The sequence below is a fragment of the Peromyscus californicus genome, unplaced genomic scaffold (genome assembly GCF_007827085.1).
Source record: "Peromyscus californicus insignis strain IS unplaced genomic scaffold, ASM782708v3 Scaffold_12__1_contigs__length_115047231, whole genome shotgun sequence".
NCBI classification, from domain to species: domain Eukaryota; kingdom Metazoa; phylum Chordata; class Mammalia; order Rodentia; family Cricetidae; genus Peromyscus; species Peromyscus californicus.
This window is the reverse complement of record NW_026294413.1, coordinates 86,335,074-86,351,327: the sequence shown is the minus strand read 5'-3', so window position 1 is coordinate 86,351,327 and position 16,254 is coordinate 86,335,074. Positions and strand designations below refer to the sequence as shown.

The following is a 16,254-nucleotide window of genomic DNA, read 5'->3' as shown; positions in this document are numbered from 1 at the left end:
CTTATGGATGATGCTATGTCCTCCACCAAAAGCTCTGGGCCTGACTATCAGATGCGCAGAGCTCTGGTGACAGAGAGAGATGGCTGGAAGCAGAAACGGAGAGGTAGAATAAGTTTCAGAAAGGCTTAGCCTGATGGTTGGAAGTGGCAGAAGACACAGAACAAAGACAGAGCCACCAAGTCAGCAGAAATGGTGGAGTGACGGGGCCACTGCTGCTGCGCGCGCACACACACACGTACACGATCTAATCACCAAAGAAATAACACTACTGAAGTCCAACGTGGTGAACCAATGAGTTTTATTGGGTTACTTACAGGGGCAGAAATGACTCAAAGACAGCGGCATCACCAACGCCCACCCCAGCTTTGGTGGCAGCTCACAAAAGCTAGAAACCTGGAGCACACTGCACAGCCTGAAGGCAGATCAATGGGTTGGGGAGTATCATTTCTCAGGGGCTCAGCTGGTCTGAGCCTCTGGGCTTTGATGTTTAAAGGCCCACACCCGGCCCAGTGTCTCTCCCTCTCTCTGCTTGCTGCCTATGGATCAGGATGTAGAGTTCTCAGGTGTTGTACCCACAGTCCCCCAAAGACCACCAAGGGACCAAATCCGATGCAAAAGCAAAGAGTCTTTTTATTGTTGCCAGTTAACTTGGGCCTCTCGGTCCACCTGACACAGAAGCAGAGCAGGAGAGACCCCCAGCTAGCAATGGGGCAGGGTTTTTATAGGAGGTAAAGTGGGGGAAGGTCTACAGACTACATAGGAACACTCAGGATTGATGTGCCTCCCCTCCGGAGGTACTGTTCTTGATTAGCTTGCAGCTGCAGGAAAACAGTTATCTCTTTTAGCGGTTGCTATGGTTACTACATTTTTTCTTTACTATGAACCTGCTACTTGTAACTTTTAATTGACTTCTTTTACCATATGGGGACATCTGATGGGGTTTTTCTGTAAACTAGAGCTAGGCCCAAGGTCAGGGGCTCAAGGGCACATTATGCTATGCCAGGGGCCTACATCTTGTTGGGTCTTTTCCACAGCCTGTCATGACTGTAGAATCGCCAACCAAGGCAGGGGTCTAGGCAAGAGCCTGGGTTCCTCACAGGTACTGCTCCAGTGCCATGCCTGACTATTTCCATCCATGATGATCATGAACTAAAACTGTAAGCAAGCCCCCCAATTAAATGTTTTCTTTTATGAGTTGCCTTGGTCATGGTGTCTCTTCACAGAAACAGAACAGTTACTTGGAAAAGGAGGACCCTAGCAAATCTGGTCACTTTCAGGGACTTCCTGAAACTATTTTGACTTGCTCACTTCTTGTCTTAGTGAACTTTCCTGCAGGATAGAGTGTTTCAATCTCAGAGGAATTATTATAAAACTTTCAACTATGTGGAACTGTTTTTGCAGGCATAAAAGATCTAAGACTGAGTCTCCTACCATGCTTCCAGAGAGCTATTGAGGCCTGTGCATCAGGTCAGAGTAATGTGTGGCAGGGTCAGAATTCCTCCAAGGAGGCCCTGAGAAACCAGTCCGAAGCTCTGTGGGTGAGGCCTAAGTTGCAATGGAGATTCCAGGATATGGGAAGTGCCCAAACCACAAGATGTCTACCAAGGAAATCTGCATGCATGGGGTATGTCTAACTCAAGAGAGGCTGTGTGCATGACTCATTTTTTATTCTATAGCAGCACACGGTAAAGAGGTTGCCTTGAGTAACCTCAGAAAAGACTTTGGACTTTTAAATAGTATTGATACTGTTAAAAACTGGGGACTTTTGGAGCTGAGCTGAGTGCATTTTGCTTTGAGATGGCCATGAGCCTATGGGAACAAAGGGGAAGGAGGTGACATGTTAAAAGTGATATGTTTGGGTGCCAGGTTGACAGGGGGTAAACTCATCACAATTCTGGTTGTGAATCTGACAGCATCTAGAATCACCAAAGAGATGAACTTCTGGGGATGCCTGTGATATAATATCTAGATTAGGTTAGCCTCTGGGCATGTCTGTGATATAATACCTAGGTTAAGTTAGCCTCTGGGCATACCTGTGATATAGTATCTAGATTAGGTTAGCCTCTGGGAATGCCTGTGATATAGTATCTAGATTAGGTTAGCCTCTGGGAATGCCTATGATATAGTATCTAGATTAGGTTAGCCTCTGGGAATGCCTGTGATATAATATCTAGATTAGGTTAGCCTCTGGGAATGCCTGTGATATAGTATCTAGATTAGGTTAGCCTCTGGGAATGCCTGTGATATAATATCTAGATTAGGTTAGCCTCTGGGAATGCCTGTGATATAATATCTAAGTTAGATTAGCCTCTGGGAATACCTATGAGGGATTATCTATATTAGGCTAATCAATTCCATGGGCTAGGTTTTTCAACTGAATAAAACCGAGAAAGTGAGATGAGTCCAGCGTTCATCACTTGGCTTTCTGACTATGGGTGCCTCCTGCCCCTGCCATCATGGCTTCTCTGCCAGGATGGATTGTACCTCTTGGAACTGTAAGCTAAAATAAATTTTCCTTCCTTAAAATTATTTTGTCACAGTAATGAGCCCATAATACATTATCCGTGTTACTCAAAGCCAAGCTTTGGTCCAATCTGGGTCGCCATGAGTTTTGTTTGTCATGGGGACTGGACAGAAGACAAGAGAAAGAGGCAGAAACTCTTAGCCAGAGTGAGCAGAGGCCCATCACCTTCACATGAAGAGCAAATAGCTCCCCAGAGTGGGATGCATTGTCTTGTACTCTTGTCCTAAGACCAGCCCAAGGAAAGGAGCCTTAACAGAACAATTTTATGTAGTATGAGGAGACAATGGGGTGCTATTCTAGGTCCCTGAAAGCCCAACTTTGGACAGTGTCTGTCTCTGTCCTCAGGATGTACCATACCAGTCTGGCTAGCACAGGCCCCCATCCCTGTGCTAGGAAATCTGACTAAAGTAAGGGTCTGAGGTGCCTGCTCCTGTAAGATTTCCTCAGGACCCCAAATCTACCTGCAAATAGTCTTCATGTGTTCATGCTGTTACTTAGCAGACTTTGCCCACGTACCTCCTTGATGACTGAAAGAGCCACCCAGGACACATCTGTGACATGCTTGGTGTCAGAAAGCATGGGTTGAGGACCCAACTCTATCAGTCATAAGCTAAGGGACTTTCAACAGGTCACCTAACCTCTGTTTCTTCAACTGTTAATGGGCCTGTCAATAAGAAGCTCTGGGTAAGTTGTGATGGCCCTCACTGTCAGAGCATCCCTGGGTTCCTGGGATGCATGAAGGGCTCATTGGGAGGATTCAGAGACCACGGAGCCAGCCAGTTGCAGAGAACAGTATGCAGTCTGAGCTACAGATTCGGTGGATTTCCCTCTCACCTCGGCGTTCTTTGCCCATCTCTGGGTCTGATGTGCTCTTGAGCTATTACCGATACCTCTCCCCCCAAAAGCAGTCAACTCTGCACTGGACACAGCCTCTCTTTAATGAAATCACAGGATGTCTTGACACAAGGGACCAGCATGTTCAGGGAGGTGGAGCTAATTCGACGCTCTCTTCTCCCTCTTCAAGGGAGAACTGATGTGCTAGCTGGGGGGCTCAGAAGATGTCAGAGACAATATAGTCAGTGTGGACGCCATCGATCAGTCCAGCTCCGTTGTTGTGGATAAACCAGCAAGACACTTCTGTTCCACGTCTGGGGTCCTTGCTGTAGTCTTTCTGTAAGCCTCTGGACACAGACAGGACAGCTGGGGTCCTTCTATAGACCTGGCAAGGCTGCACCTCACCTTACCCCTATGACACTGGGAAGAAGGCCTGGGGGACAAAAGGCAGGCAAGAGCGGAAGCCCTGGACAGCAGCCCACTCACCTGGTGACAGTCAGCTGCCGATTCTTCACCACCATTGTGGCATCTGACGTTGTAGGGTCAGAGCCTGGGCGGACGTCAGAGACTTCAAAATCCAGGGGGGTGAAGAATTGCCCTACAAAGGCGCATTGGAGGCCGCGGTTACTGATGAAGGAGCGAGAAGCCTGAGGGGCAAGTGCCTCACAGAGAGCAGGGGGTAACAGAAACGTCACAGAGATCTGGTGACTAATGACCTGCCGCTCATACAAGGTCCCTGGAGCCCTCTGACCTTTCTGTGAATTGGGTGTTTTTCCCACTCATTCCCAGGCTCACTTAGCTTTCTGAGTCTCGCTCTGTATTTGCTCCACCATCTTTAAGTGGGACAAGGCCTTCAAGGGCTGAGTCTTAACGGATTATGTTGGAGACCGGCCTGCCCGAGTGCTCTGGGACCCATGAGCACACACTGGCTTCAGAGCACCAACTCACAGTTCTGCCTGCCTGGCCAGTCATACCCAGTAGCCCCTGCGTCCGGGCTGACATCCTGAAGCTATCCAGCACGTAGAAACCCAGAAAGTCCTGGTGGACGGCACTCCCCTTCCACGTTCTGTGCAGGACAATCTCAAAGGTAGCTCTGTCTTCCACAGACACCACCAGGTTCCTCTTCTTCTTGATGGTCACCATGACCCTGGAGGGCCAGGGCGACATCAGAACAGGATTAGCTGCCTTCATCCTCTAGGACTCAGATATTACAACCACCCCCCATGACCCTCATTCGGTGAGGTCTGTTTGCTCCCTCCCATATGTCTCTCTGTCCTGTATGGCTTAAAACATTCCAGGCCCTTTGCCAAGTCCTCTGTGTAAACTGAATCGCTCAGTTTTTCACTCTGACCCCATGAAAGGACCAAGGTTCAGAGGGGTTAAGTAACTTTCCGGAAGTCGTGTAATTGGTGGCTATCTGAGTCTGCGTCCCACAAATCCCACTCATTGCCGAGGACTCAAGTTCAGGGCAGTAAGCAAGCAGGAGGGCTGTGGGGAGGGAGTGGCCTTTGTCCCAGCCTGGGGTTGGCTTTGCTTGGTGGAGATGGGTGGGATTCACGGCTCCAGTGCCAAAGCTCATGCCCAGGAATGAAAAAAGTGGGCAGTGGGATGGTTGAGAGTCTGGCCATGTGCATGGGCACCATGGGCATCCCTTGAGCACACTACAGAGCTGCGGGCTCTGAAGACTCAGGCAGCAGAGCAGGGACTACAGCTTTGGACCTTGACCCCGTGCCACAACCAGGCCTAGTTACCCATCCTTCTGCAGTGTGACCTGGTCCTTCCAGGAGAACACGGGCCCACCAGAGCTGGGGTTCAGTGTGATCTTCTGAGGAGTCACTTCCAGCTGGAAGTCTGACGCAGGATTTGAAATCCCAAGTCTCCCAAAGTATGTGCTCTCATGTTGCCCAGGGCTGCTGGCCTTGTTTCCAATGAGCTGCCCATTCACTGAGAAGCCTGCAGTGGGGTGAGGAGCCATCCAGTCAGTCAACATGGGCCTCTGCTCATGCCCCAGCTCCTTCCCAGGAGGTCCCCTGCATGCCACAGGCCATGTAATCTTTAAGGGTCTCACCTTCAGGAGTGGTCCTGCTCTCAAGACTTCCTGGGATTCTTCTCTGCTTCCTCCCACCCAAACTGTACCTACTAGATATTCTATACTTAGCTTTCTCTTTTGGACTCTGGCCCCCTGAGGACAGGAGTGGGCCTCCTCTTTCTCATATAGAGACAGACTCATAGGAGGTCTAGAAATGCATCCTCCAGGCCCTGAACAGCCTCATCCTCACTGACCCTAAGTGTTGAGCCTCATGCTCCAACATGGACATCTAAGAAACTGATCTTCTAATGCTTTCTCCCTTCCCTAAGTTCCTTGGTCTGACTACAGGTCCTGTGTGCTAGGTGAGTCACACACTCAAACCTTAGGTAGGGTGTAGTCAAGGACATGGAGTAAGAGAAAAGCAAGAGGTGCCTGCCAAGTGGATGTTATGCAAGGCAGTGGGCAGTGAAGGCCACCCCAGTAGTTCCTATTTAAATAGGGAGGGTAGAGGTGCGCTGGTTCTGCTGCCCCTCTCCCGACAGAGAGCATATTACCCACCACACCTGTGTCAGGATCCCGCACCAGACTCAGGATCACACCAGGTTCTTCATTGATGTTGAAGCACAGGCTGTCCTCTTTCTGGGGCACGTAGATGATGAAGTGGGGGTCGGTGTCCACTGGGAATACAGCATGGAGTCCATTACATTGGGTGTTGGTCTGATGGGGCCAAGCATGGGAATCCCTCCGACCCTCCCGAGACTTACCGCCGGTCACTCGGTTTGGCAACTTTGAGACTATTGGACTGTGGACTGTAGGAGGAGGCTGGGTGGCTGACAGCACAAATGCTGTAGGTGAAGAATGAATGGTACTGAGAAGTGGGGGAGGGGTGGCATGGCCTCCTAGAGCTGTGCAGACACCCCATCCACGCAGCTGGCCCAAGGCTACCGACAAGGCAGGCACTAAAGCATCATATGAACTCCACGCCTCTCAGGGCATGGGGACAGACGTTTGGTCCTGTGAGGTAGCCTGAACCCCTCTGTCTTCTTCAACTAGGACCATGGTTGGGGAAACAAAGCCTACACTGGGAGAACGTTCTAAGGATCTCCAGTGAGGCCGTGAAGGGAACCAGGGTGGGTGATAACCAGGGTTTTGGTCAGAGCTAAGTGCTCAGTTGAGGGCCAGCAGGGTAAGTAGGAAGAGCAGAGAAGGGAGTCCCCAAGAGGGCTGCTACTTACTCCTTCTGGGTCCCACCATCTCTGCAGAAGACAAGGAAAACACAATGTTACTCTGACACCCACCCCAAGGGCATGCAGCTCAGTCCACAAGTGTACCTCAGGCTGAGATGAACTGGTCTAGGCTCAGCCCTGCTGAGGTTGAGGGCGCCTCCCAAGGGTCCCCCACTCCTCACACACACACACTGCTCGATAGAGACCTGAGGGAAGGCTGGCAAAGGCTTGTGAATCATGAAGGATGCAGGCCTGAGCTTGTCATGAAGATGGAAGCCCAGGAGGGGTTAGGGCCAGGGAAGATGCAGGAACATTGAGTTTTGTGCTTGGGGGAAACAGCGTGTGTCACCTTCTGGCCACTTGAAGCCACGTGCCAAATCAACAGGCCGAAAACTCACCTAAGGGCTGCGAATCTGAAAGGAAGGGAAGAGGAAAAGAATTAACCCCCAGGAGGATTTTGGCACATGACGGTCCTGACCACAGACCCCCTACTGCCTGTACCCTCTGGGGTCTTGTCAATGGTAGGCTCCAGCCCATCCTGGTCTGTCAGGCCTCTGATCGTCATAGAGGTCAATGGAGTTACAAACTGATAGTCCAGGGACATCTTCAGGATCTGGGAGGACAGGTTGGCCCTCTCTTCCCGCTCCGTCTTCATCCTGTTTGTGAGGCATGTGCTTGACTCCAAGACCTCCACACAAGGGATGACAGGCATGCACGCCTTCCCTCAGCTTCCTGCCTGTCTGCTCTCTCTTTCACCCATTCTACAAACATTCACACGCCCACAGCGCCCTCCCTGCACAATGCCTGTGGCCTTAGGGACCTCATGGTTGCAGGACTTCTCGTGGTGAAAACCTGGATATTTGGCAGGGCCAAGGCATGTGCCTCAGAGCTACATAGCTTGCCTGCTATGAGACCATGGTAGCCTACCTCTCTGACCTTTATATTGTTCTCCCATTGAGTGGAGATGACGAAGGCACGGATGAGGAAGACTAGATGTGCATGTCTAGACACAGCAGCCCCTCTGAGGCAGACTCCTCAGTGGGGCAAATGGACTGTCCTCGTCCCAGAATCCCCACCCACATGGAAGACTCACACTGTAGACCCCGAGGAAAGCAGAGGGGGAAAGCACCCTTGATTCCCTCCCAACCCGCGGGCTCAGAACCACTGTTCTCCATATCCCAGGAACAAGGGTGAACAGGGCCCACTCCTGACAGCTGCAGGGCCCCACCGCTTAGCCAGCAGCTCCTGGATGGTGAGGTAGGCCCAGAGCCGTTCCACGTGATTCTCTAGCATGTGGCCACGCTCTCGGAGCAGTTTCTCCATCTCCTCCTCATCCACTAGGCAGGTGGCCTTGAATTCTTGCCTCTCCTGAGAGTTGAAAGAGGAGAAGGGCCGTAAGCCATGACAGTACAAGCCTTGGATGAGGCCGGAGGCTGTGGCAAGCACCTCATCTGGTCTCTGCTTCTTCATTCTCTGTATCATCACCTCCCTGGAGCCTGCTTTCATCCCCATCCATCATCCATCCATCCATCCGTCCGTCCATCCATCCATCCATCCATCCTACAGATGGTGGCTAACACCCCCTTGTGAGCCAGGTGTGGCCTAGGCCTCAGAAATTCGATGGGACAGGCAATCCAGGCCTGTCCTTACAGAGTTTCTTTCTCTGGCAGAGGCCAATGAATAGCTGCTGTTTTTGCTGTCCGCTTCTCCCAAGGGTCACAGAGTGCCAGCGAGGCTGCCCTGGTCAGCTGGACCATAGCTGGACCATAGGCATGCGTTGTGGTCCCCAGAAGTCTTGGGACAAAGCATTCTTTGTATCAAGGCCTGCATCTTGTACTATACAGATTATTCCATTTACCCCCAACACATACACAGGCACTCAAGGGTAGTGTTATCTCTATAGTACAGAAAAAGTACAGTCTAGAGAGACAGACAGGGCGAGGCTAGATTCTAGCTCGCTTTCTTCCCTCCGGGCCTAAATTCTAAGCCCTCAACCCACGGTGGGTTGAATCCATGCCCTAGAGGAGGTCTCCTATCCCTGGGACCTTCCACACACGTGCATGTAGCCTCACTCACTGCACCATGACCCTGGCCTGGTACACAGAGGTTGTCCAGGAAATGAGACCTAGGGAGAAACAGAGACTGGCCTCTCATTCTCTCATGCTTGGGGTGAGAGGCCGGGGACAGACGATGTGAGGAGGATTGAGTGATCCTACTGAGCCAAGGGATTACACTAACTAATGCCACATTGGTCCTATTCCAGCCTGTCCAGTCCCCAGGCTGGGATATATTTGTCTTCCCTTGGGAGGAGGACACTACATCGGGAAAGAGAGGCCCTTGGAATGGTGGGGTGGGTGGGGGGAGAGTGTGAGTTTGGAGTATCTAAGCACTGCCTAGTTTCTACACGACCCCCGCCCCGCCCCCGACAGCCCTTGGTTTACCCCACGAGCCCGAACATCAGCCTTAAAGGTGCTCAGTTTGTGGTCAGCAATGCGTCCAGCCACCACGATCTCGGAGCCATCGTAGTACTGTTTGTGTTTGTGCTGAGTTAGAGCCAAGACAGCATCCTGGGGATACTGCAGGTCCACATCTGTCAGCAGGGGGTTAGCTACTTGACTGTAGAAACCCTGCAGGGAGAGGGAGTGTAGCCTCAGGACCGCAGCTGGGGACCTGTGAGGAAGGCTACTCACAAAGTGGAATGTTGATGTCCCACTTCAGAGGTGGAATCTAGGCCCAGTGGGGTTAGGTAACTGCTTAAGGTCATGTAGTTGTTGACTTCAACTCTGCCTATCTATCACCTCTAGGCTGGTAGGCAAATGGCCACCAAGACCCCACGACGTGTTGATGATGGTGTGTGGGAGGGGTGAGGGAGACCTGTAGCTGCTGGGTGGCATCGTGGTCCTCATAAATTCTCTGGGCCCATCCATTGTTCTCCATGGACATGACCTCCAGGAAGTTAAAGTCCAGGTCGTGGCCAAAGCCGAGATTGTAGAGCGGGAACCTGCCCCGGATAGCGTTGCGTACATTCTTGAGGATCTGGGAACGGTCCGTCTCCCCTGCAGCCACACACATCCAGGCAGTGATGGGATGCTATATCTCAGGCATACGGGGGCCCTAGAAGCCTTTAAAACACTTCCTGGGAGCCAAGGTTCCCATCCCAGATCAACTCTAGTCCCCACTGACAACTGGAGGCATCACAGGGCAACCACAACAGCTGGAAGCCGTTCACTGAAGGCTCTACCCGACCATGTGGGCCCATCACAGGCCGACGCGACTCTGCTCCAAACTCTCGCGTGGCCCCTGGCCATGGCCTGTGAAGCCCCGTCCGCCCTTCCACTCTCATTTTGCCCCATTCTGCACTTGTCCTCTTTTCTGGGGAGGCCCTGCCAAGATCTCTTCCTGCCCCCTTCTCTTCCTTCCGGCTCAGGGCTTTCTTCTTCCAAGAGGCCTTCCCAGACCTCACCTGGCCCAGGTATGTATCCCTTGTCAGGAATCCCATAACCCTGTGGCACCCTGCTCTTCTAGCTTCTGGGGTAGAGATTCGCTATACCAGCTTGAGGGCAGAGACACATCTCATTCTCTTGGTGTCTCTTTCCAGCCCCTTGTCCTGGACTAAGCCTGAATAAATGGCATAATGAAACTTAGCCTATAAATCCTGCCCATCTTTTGAGTCCCTAGGCATCCAAGCACCATATAGAAACACTTGCTGTTACCAACTCACGGGACAGAGGTACACCTTGGAGTGCTGTGGTCCGAACAGTTTTCAGGCCGGCATTTGACTTTGCCCTGAGCCTTTCTGCCCCAATGGCCTCTCTAACAGATGAACTGGTCCTTTCTGGTAGTGAGATCACTGCCTCCCAGGGCAGCCCTTGAGGAACTCACCCTCAGTAGGCTCTCCATCTGTCAACATGATAAGAATCGAGGCCGGGCTGCTGAGCTCTGAGTGGCTTCCTTGAGCTTTATTTAAGATCTCAATTCCTCGGAGCAAGCCTCCATTCAGGTTTGTGGCTATGAAGGAGGAGAATCGGACCAGATAACACCCAAATCCCAGGGAAACAGAAGTGATGCCGGGGTGTCCTGAGACCCCCTTCCCTTACCTCCAGCCAGAGAAAAGCGCCGCACAAAGTCCTGAGCTGCTTGTAGATTGGCCTTAGACGCGGGTACCAGTGAGCCCCTCCAGGACTGTACTTGAGACCCAAAGAGGACCAGATCAAAGTTGTCTCCTGGCTTCACATCCTCCAGGATCTTAAGGAGTGCCTCCTTGGTCTGCAAGGACAGGAAGTCAGAGGAGGGACCTGGCGCCCCGCATGGCTGCAGGATAACTCCTTCCAGGAACCCAGGTAGCCACTGTAGAAATCCACAGTGGACAAGCAGAGGTGACAGTCAGCCCCAAGAAAGCAGCCTGCTGCTGGGACTTGGGGTGTACGAGGGGCACAAAGAAGGAAAATGGACCAAGTGTAAGGAGGAGAAATTACTAGAAGTTTTTTAGTGGGTGGAGCAGGATCCAGAAAGAGCCCCCTCATCTCCTACCACAGCTGTTTTTCTAGAACTGCTCTTGGGCAGCCATGACTTCACCACCCATTGGACAAAGTACTGAAAGCGCAGAGGTGCCAGGCCATAGATCATTTATCATTCCCAGCATTTTCAGGGCACAGGCTTTCTCTACTGAGTGCTTCTCCATGGGAAACTCCATGACCCGTAGGCACCGTTAGCCTCTGTTTCAAAACTGAGGAAAAGAGCTGAGCTCGCCTACCATCGCACCGTGAGGAGACTGGCTGATTCCAGAGTAGGGATTTCCAGTTACATCCCCTTGTCTCTGCCCATCAGGGCACGTCCCAAACCCCTGTGGCAGCCAAACCTTCATGACAAGACTCGTCAGAGAAGCTTCGGCTGGATGAGCCGCTCGAAGCCGCCATTTACCTGCCTCACTTTCTGGCCTTCCATGGAGCCGCTGATGTCGATTACAAAAACCAGGTTCTTGCTCAAGTTGGTCAGGTTTTTGGGGGCAAAGAAGTGTGCAAAATAATTGTTGGCCACCTGGAACAGAAGAGACCCAGAAGAGCCTCTCTCCCAAGTATCTTTCCCAGCCCTCTCGGACTTGGGCCAGGAGCTGTAGGCTTACCAAGAGGTCACAGAGCTTGTCTCGATTGACATCGTAGGTCACCTTGAAGTCTCCGTTCAGCAAGGACGTAGAGCATGTGGGGCAGGCCTGCTGCTGTCTCACAGTTGGGCGGAAGAGCACGTGACCCTGAAAGCAAAGAAGGTGTGAGGCACCAGGGGTCTGCATGGCTGCAAATAGGGGAATAGGAGGTCTGCAGAACAACTTAAGGTGTTTTTTTTTGTTTTTTTTTTTGTGTGTGTGTGTGTGTGTGTGTGTGTGTGTGTGTGTGCATGTATGCATGGTGTGTGCGTGTGTGTGTGCATGTATGCATGGTGTGTGCGTGTGTGTGTGCATGTATGCATGGTGTGTGTGTGTGTGTGTGTGTGTGTGTGTGTGTGTGTGTGTGTGTGTGTGTGTTTATACCTGGATGTGCTTGCCTAGGCATCTAGGTTCTGAGTGTGCACACTTGTCTGTGGTAAAAGAAAAGACCTATTCCTTTGCTTTTATGCTCCTGAATTGTTGGGATTTCTGTAATAACCACCAACATGTAGGGTATAAAAGCAGGAATAAAAGCACAGCAGTATGATAGTGTAAAAGATAGCAGTCACCTCAAACTGTGGGGTGAGCAAGGCTAGAAGATGCTATGGTAGAAATGCTTATGATCCCAGCACTAAAGTGGCTGAGGCCAGAGGATTTCCAGTTCAAGGCCAGCCTGGGCTACATAGTGATATAGTGAAAAAAACTGCCTTTAAAAACAAGAAAGTGGGCCGGGCGGTGGTGGCGCACGCCTTTAATCCCAGCACTCGGGAGGCAGAGCCAGGCGGATCTCTGTGAGTTCGAGGCCAGCCTGGGCTACCAAGTGAGTCCCAGGAATGGCGCAAAGCTACACAGAGAAACCCTGTCTCGAAAAACCAAAAAAAAAAAAAACAAGAAAGTAAGCTGGGCGGTGGTGGCTCACGCCTTTAATCCCAGCACTCGGGAGGGAGAGGTAGATGGATCTCTGTGAGTTTGAGGCCAGCCTGGTCTACAGTGTGAGTTCCAGGACAGCCAGGGGTACACGGAGTAACCCTGTCTCAAAAAACAAAACAAAAACAAAAAAGGAGATACCCCCCCCCAAAAAAAAATTGAATAGACCACTGGTCTGTGGTAGATCTGAGAAAAATGAGACTAGGTTAGAGGAAGTTAGTCACTGGAGAGGTGCGGTGGCTCTTGGGGTAGCGCTCTCTCTCTCTGTGTCTCTCTCTGTGTCTCTCTCTGTGTCTCTGTCTCTCTCTGTCTCTCTCTGTCTCTCTCTGTCTCTCTGTCTCTCTGTCTCTCTCTCTCTCTCTCTCTCTCTCTCTCTCTCTCTCTCTCTCTCTCTCTCTCGGCTTCCTGGCTGCATAAGGTGAACAACCTCTATTCCTACACGCACTTCTGCCATGATATTCTCTCACTATGTCCCAGAAACAGTGGAACAAGCTGACGACAGATTGAGACCTCAGAGACCACGAGCCAGAACAAATCCCTCTTCCCTGAAGCTGTTTCTCTCAGGTATTTGCTACAGTGGATGGGAAATCTGATTAATAACTCATCATGGCATCATAGCAACCCTGCCTGGATATTTTATAAGGGCCGGGCGAACTGTCGCTGAGGGCCCATCCCATCCCCTGCCAGGACACATACCTTTTTCCCTGAGAAAGACTTCTGGATGGTTTGAGCTGCAAGTTCCTTGCTGAGGAAGGAGGCCTGAGCATCAAGCTTGCTGATCCCCTGGGGCTCAAAGATGTCCACATCGATCTGCATCATGGAAGCCAATTCTGTGATAAGGCCCATTTGGACTAGCACCAAATTTCAGCCAAGAGTCCTATGGACCTGCCTTCCTACTATGTGCAGTCCCCACCCAGCTCTTCGCAGGGCCTGGCTCATTATAGGCAGTCCAGAAATACTGACAGAAAGGTGTTCACATCTGAACCTTTCAACTCGGCCCCTCAAGTTGCTTTACACATAACTGGGTCTTCAGTGTTTTTTTGTGATCTGGTGGCAGTCCTGAAGAATACAGGGATGCCCTCAGTTAGTAAATATATAAACTGGGGGTTCGTGGATGAGGAGAAAGCTGGGAGAGATGCAGGAAGCTTCCTGCCCAGGAAGAGCCCACAGAAGCACACCCTGAGGAGTCAATCTCATTCCCTGCATTTTCAGGCCTGGGGAAACATGGAGAGGGGGCTGGACCAGTGCTGGGAGTCAGAGATCGATAGATCAATAGATCGATAGATAGATAGATAGATAGATCTCCTTCCCAGGAATCTGGAAACTACCTCAAAATGTTGCACCAGCTGCTTGGGCCTGACTTTGATGACGATATCATATTGCATAAGTCTCCGCTTCAGCATCTCCTCATAGGTGAGTTGAAATGTGGCCTTGCTCTGGGGTCCAATGGTGATGTGGATGGTGAACTGTTCCATATTTCTGCCCGAGGCCCTGGATATGTCACCAGAGGCAACAACAGGCAGACAAAAGGTGACATGTGCATCCTTGACACCTAAAGCATCGCCCTCAGAACTAGTTTCTCTTATTAGCATGCTGTCCCTGAGATTATCTCGACTGGATGGTCAAGGCCGGAGCTCAAGAATGACACCTATTCCATCACAAGACCTAAAAAGACCAAGTGACCCCCACGCTTGCCCCAGAGGCCAACTTAGACAGTTTACTCAAGCTTCCATCCCCCTGGAGATGTCCCCTACCCAAGAACACCTTACAGCCCTTGGCTCTGTCCTAGCTGGGTAGAAGGGATGGCCCTGGAGGCTTGGCCATCAAGGCCTGGAACTTACCTGACAAGGCCAGCATTCTCCCCTAAAATGGCTGCTTTCCGGTACTGCTTCCATGCACTCACTCTGTCCTTTATGTCCCCAATGAACGCGTTCCCATCTGCTGTGCTGCACAAAAGGAAAAAGTCCTCAGTGATGGTGGCCCCCCTTCACTGCCTAGGTTGTCCTTTACCTCAGTGATGGTGGCCCTCCTCACTGCCTAGGATGTCCTTTACCTCAGTGATGGCGGCCCTCCTCACTGCCTAGGTTGTCCTTTACCTCAGTGATGGTGGCCCTCCTCACTGCCTAGGATGTCCTTTGTATTTGGAGTGTGCTTTGCCTAAGAAGACCCTGTCCACAGGACTCCTTGAAAAAGAGGTGTCTACTGTCTGTCTGCTGCTTCTACTGTCCGCTGCCCAGAGGACCCATGGGAAATCGGTAGGTAATCGCCATGTTCACAGAGGCCAGATCATATGCTGGCTTTGCTCCTTGAGTGAAAAGCTGAAAACAAGCAGTGAGAAGCCCTAATTGTTCTGTGTAAGGTAGGAGCTGAGAAGGCTAATGGACCGCTCCCCTCCCGTCCCTCCAAGCTGGGCCTGGCCATGACCGGAAGTGAGATCTGGCCACGCTGGCCTCCCGCTGAGCAGGTAAATGGACACAACTGGACTAGGGTGGAGGCGTTAGACAGGGCATCACGCACATGGCGAAGTCACTGATGAAGGCTGTCTTGGGGATTTCCACGTCGAAAGCCACTTCCCTGGCTTCATCAGCACTGTTGACCACCTGACTGGTGATGACGTAGTGGGCAAAGCGAGAGGTGACTTTACAGTTGACTTTCAAACTCCTGATGAGCACACCATCAACTGTCTGAAGTAGAAAATTGGGGGATCCTGCCCACTCTAGAACAAAGGCGCCCAGATTCCAGAAGAATATACCAGACCTCCCAAGGAGACCCCCTCTCTTTGCTGGAGACAAGAAGCGAGGTATGAATAATGTCGACCCTCCCCCCCCCCCCCCCCCCAGTCTGTGGCCCTGACAGGGGTGGGAGAGAGCAAACCTATAATAAAGGCCCTCATCTCAGACCCTTTGCCAAGACTTTCACTTACTGTATCCACAGCCTGCCGCTTCTGCAAAACAAAACCAAAGCTGAGTGTGAGTGGGTACGCTCAGGGACCGTGGCCCATCTGTTATGGGGTGGGGATAAGGTCTGTGTTCGCTCCTTCTCCACCTCCCTCCTCCTGCTGGGAGATAACCCTTCAGGCAGACATGATCTGGTGGGTGGGAGTGGCCCAGGTCCCTGAGTAGGATTTTCTGCAGCTCCAGGACCCCATTCAGGCACAACTGCCTGTCTGTGCCTAAGGGCTTAGTCACATACCTCGCTGCCCCTAGGTCTGCCTGTGGCCAAGCCCCAAGCAGGCGCGGCCTGCAGAGTGAGGAGGGACCCCAGGTACACGCACAGCAGCGCCCGAAGCCCCAGGCCACCGTCCATGGTCTCCAGGCTTTCACTTTCCTGTCACCTTCCTCAGGACATTAATCAATACTGTGCCAGATAAACATAGATTAAACATTAGACACAGCGGAGGCAAACAGCAGGATTTAGGGAACCAAAACTTGGCAATGAGTTAGGTCCATAGCTCCGTGGTAGATGGCTTGTCTAGCATGCACAACGCTCTGGATTTAATTCCCAGCACAAAAACATATATAAATAAAAACAAGGCGGAGAAAAATAAGCATGGTAAGCGATGTTGAAGACAAAA

General features: G+C 51.5%; 1 protein-coding gene across 3 annotated transcripts; it reads right to left on the bottom strand.

The window, feature by feature from the left end:
* Nucleotides 1–3,575: 3,575 nt before the first annotated feature.
* On the bottom strand, nt 3,576–15,986 carry Itih1 (inter-alpha-trypsin inhibitor heavy chain 1). 3 transcript variants are annotated; one of them, XM_052734348.1, is made up of 22 exons: nt 15,873–15,986; nt 15,600–15,624; nt 15,198–15,387; nt 14,522–14,626; nt 14,009–14,171; nt 13,377–13,490; nt 11,736–11,861; nt 11,534–11,650; nt 10,711–10,879; nt 10,496–10,621; nt 9,488–9,669; nt 9,055–9,240; nt 7,842–7,981; nt 7,115–7,269; nt 7,012–7,026; nt 6,623–6,643; nt 6,152–6,232; nt 5,951–6,064; nt 5,110–5,311; nt 4,333–4,505; nt 3,845–3,956; nt 3,576–3,705 (listed from the first exon to the last, which is right to left on the bottom strand). In XM_052734348.1, exons 1-22 carry the CDS (start codon nt 15,984–15,986, stop codon nt 3,576–3,578), a joined length of 2,760 nt encoding a protein of 919 aa, XP_052590308.1. The 3 variants fall into 3 exon arrangements, with proteins under 3 accessions (XP_052590308.1, XP_052590309.1, XP_052590310.1); XM_052734349.1 differs by having other exon boundaries at nt 15,198–15,364; nt 15,604–15,624; XM_052734350.1 differs by lacking the exons at nt 5,951–6,064; nt 6,152–6,232; nt 6,623–6,643; ... (3 more) ...; nt 15,600–15,624; nt 15,873–15,986 and adding an exon at nt 8,659–8,701 and having other exon boundaries at nt 5,110–5,194; nt 9,064–9,240; nt 15,198–15,352.
* Nucleotides 15,987–16,254: the final 268 nt, after the last annotated feature.

Bases quoted from the DNA above. Each gene is read 5' to 3' on its own strand.
- Itih1 (XM_052734348.1), bottom strand. From the start codon at position 15,986: ATGGACGGTGGCCTGGGGCTTCGGGCGCTGCTGTGCGTGTACCTGGGG. The intron at 6,065-6,151 runs GTAAGTCTCGGG...CTGTATTCCCAG, and splicing joins GCCAAACCGAGTGACCGGCG to TGGACACCGACCCCCACTTC. The intron at 4,506-5,109 runs GTAACTAGGCCT...CTGGCCCTCCAG, and splicing joins GTCACACTGCAGAAGGATGG to GGTCATGGTGACCATCAAGA.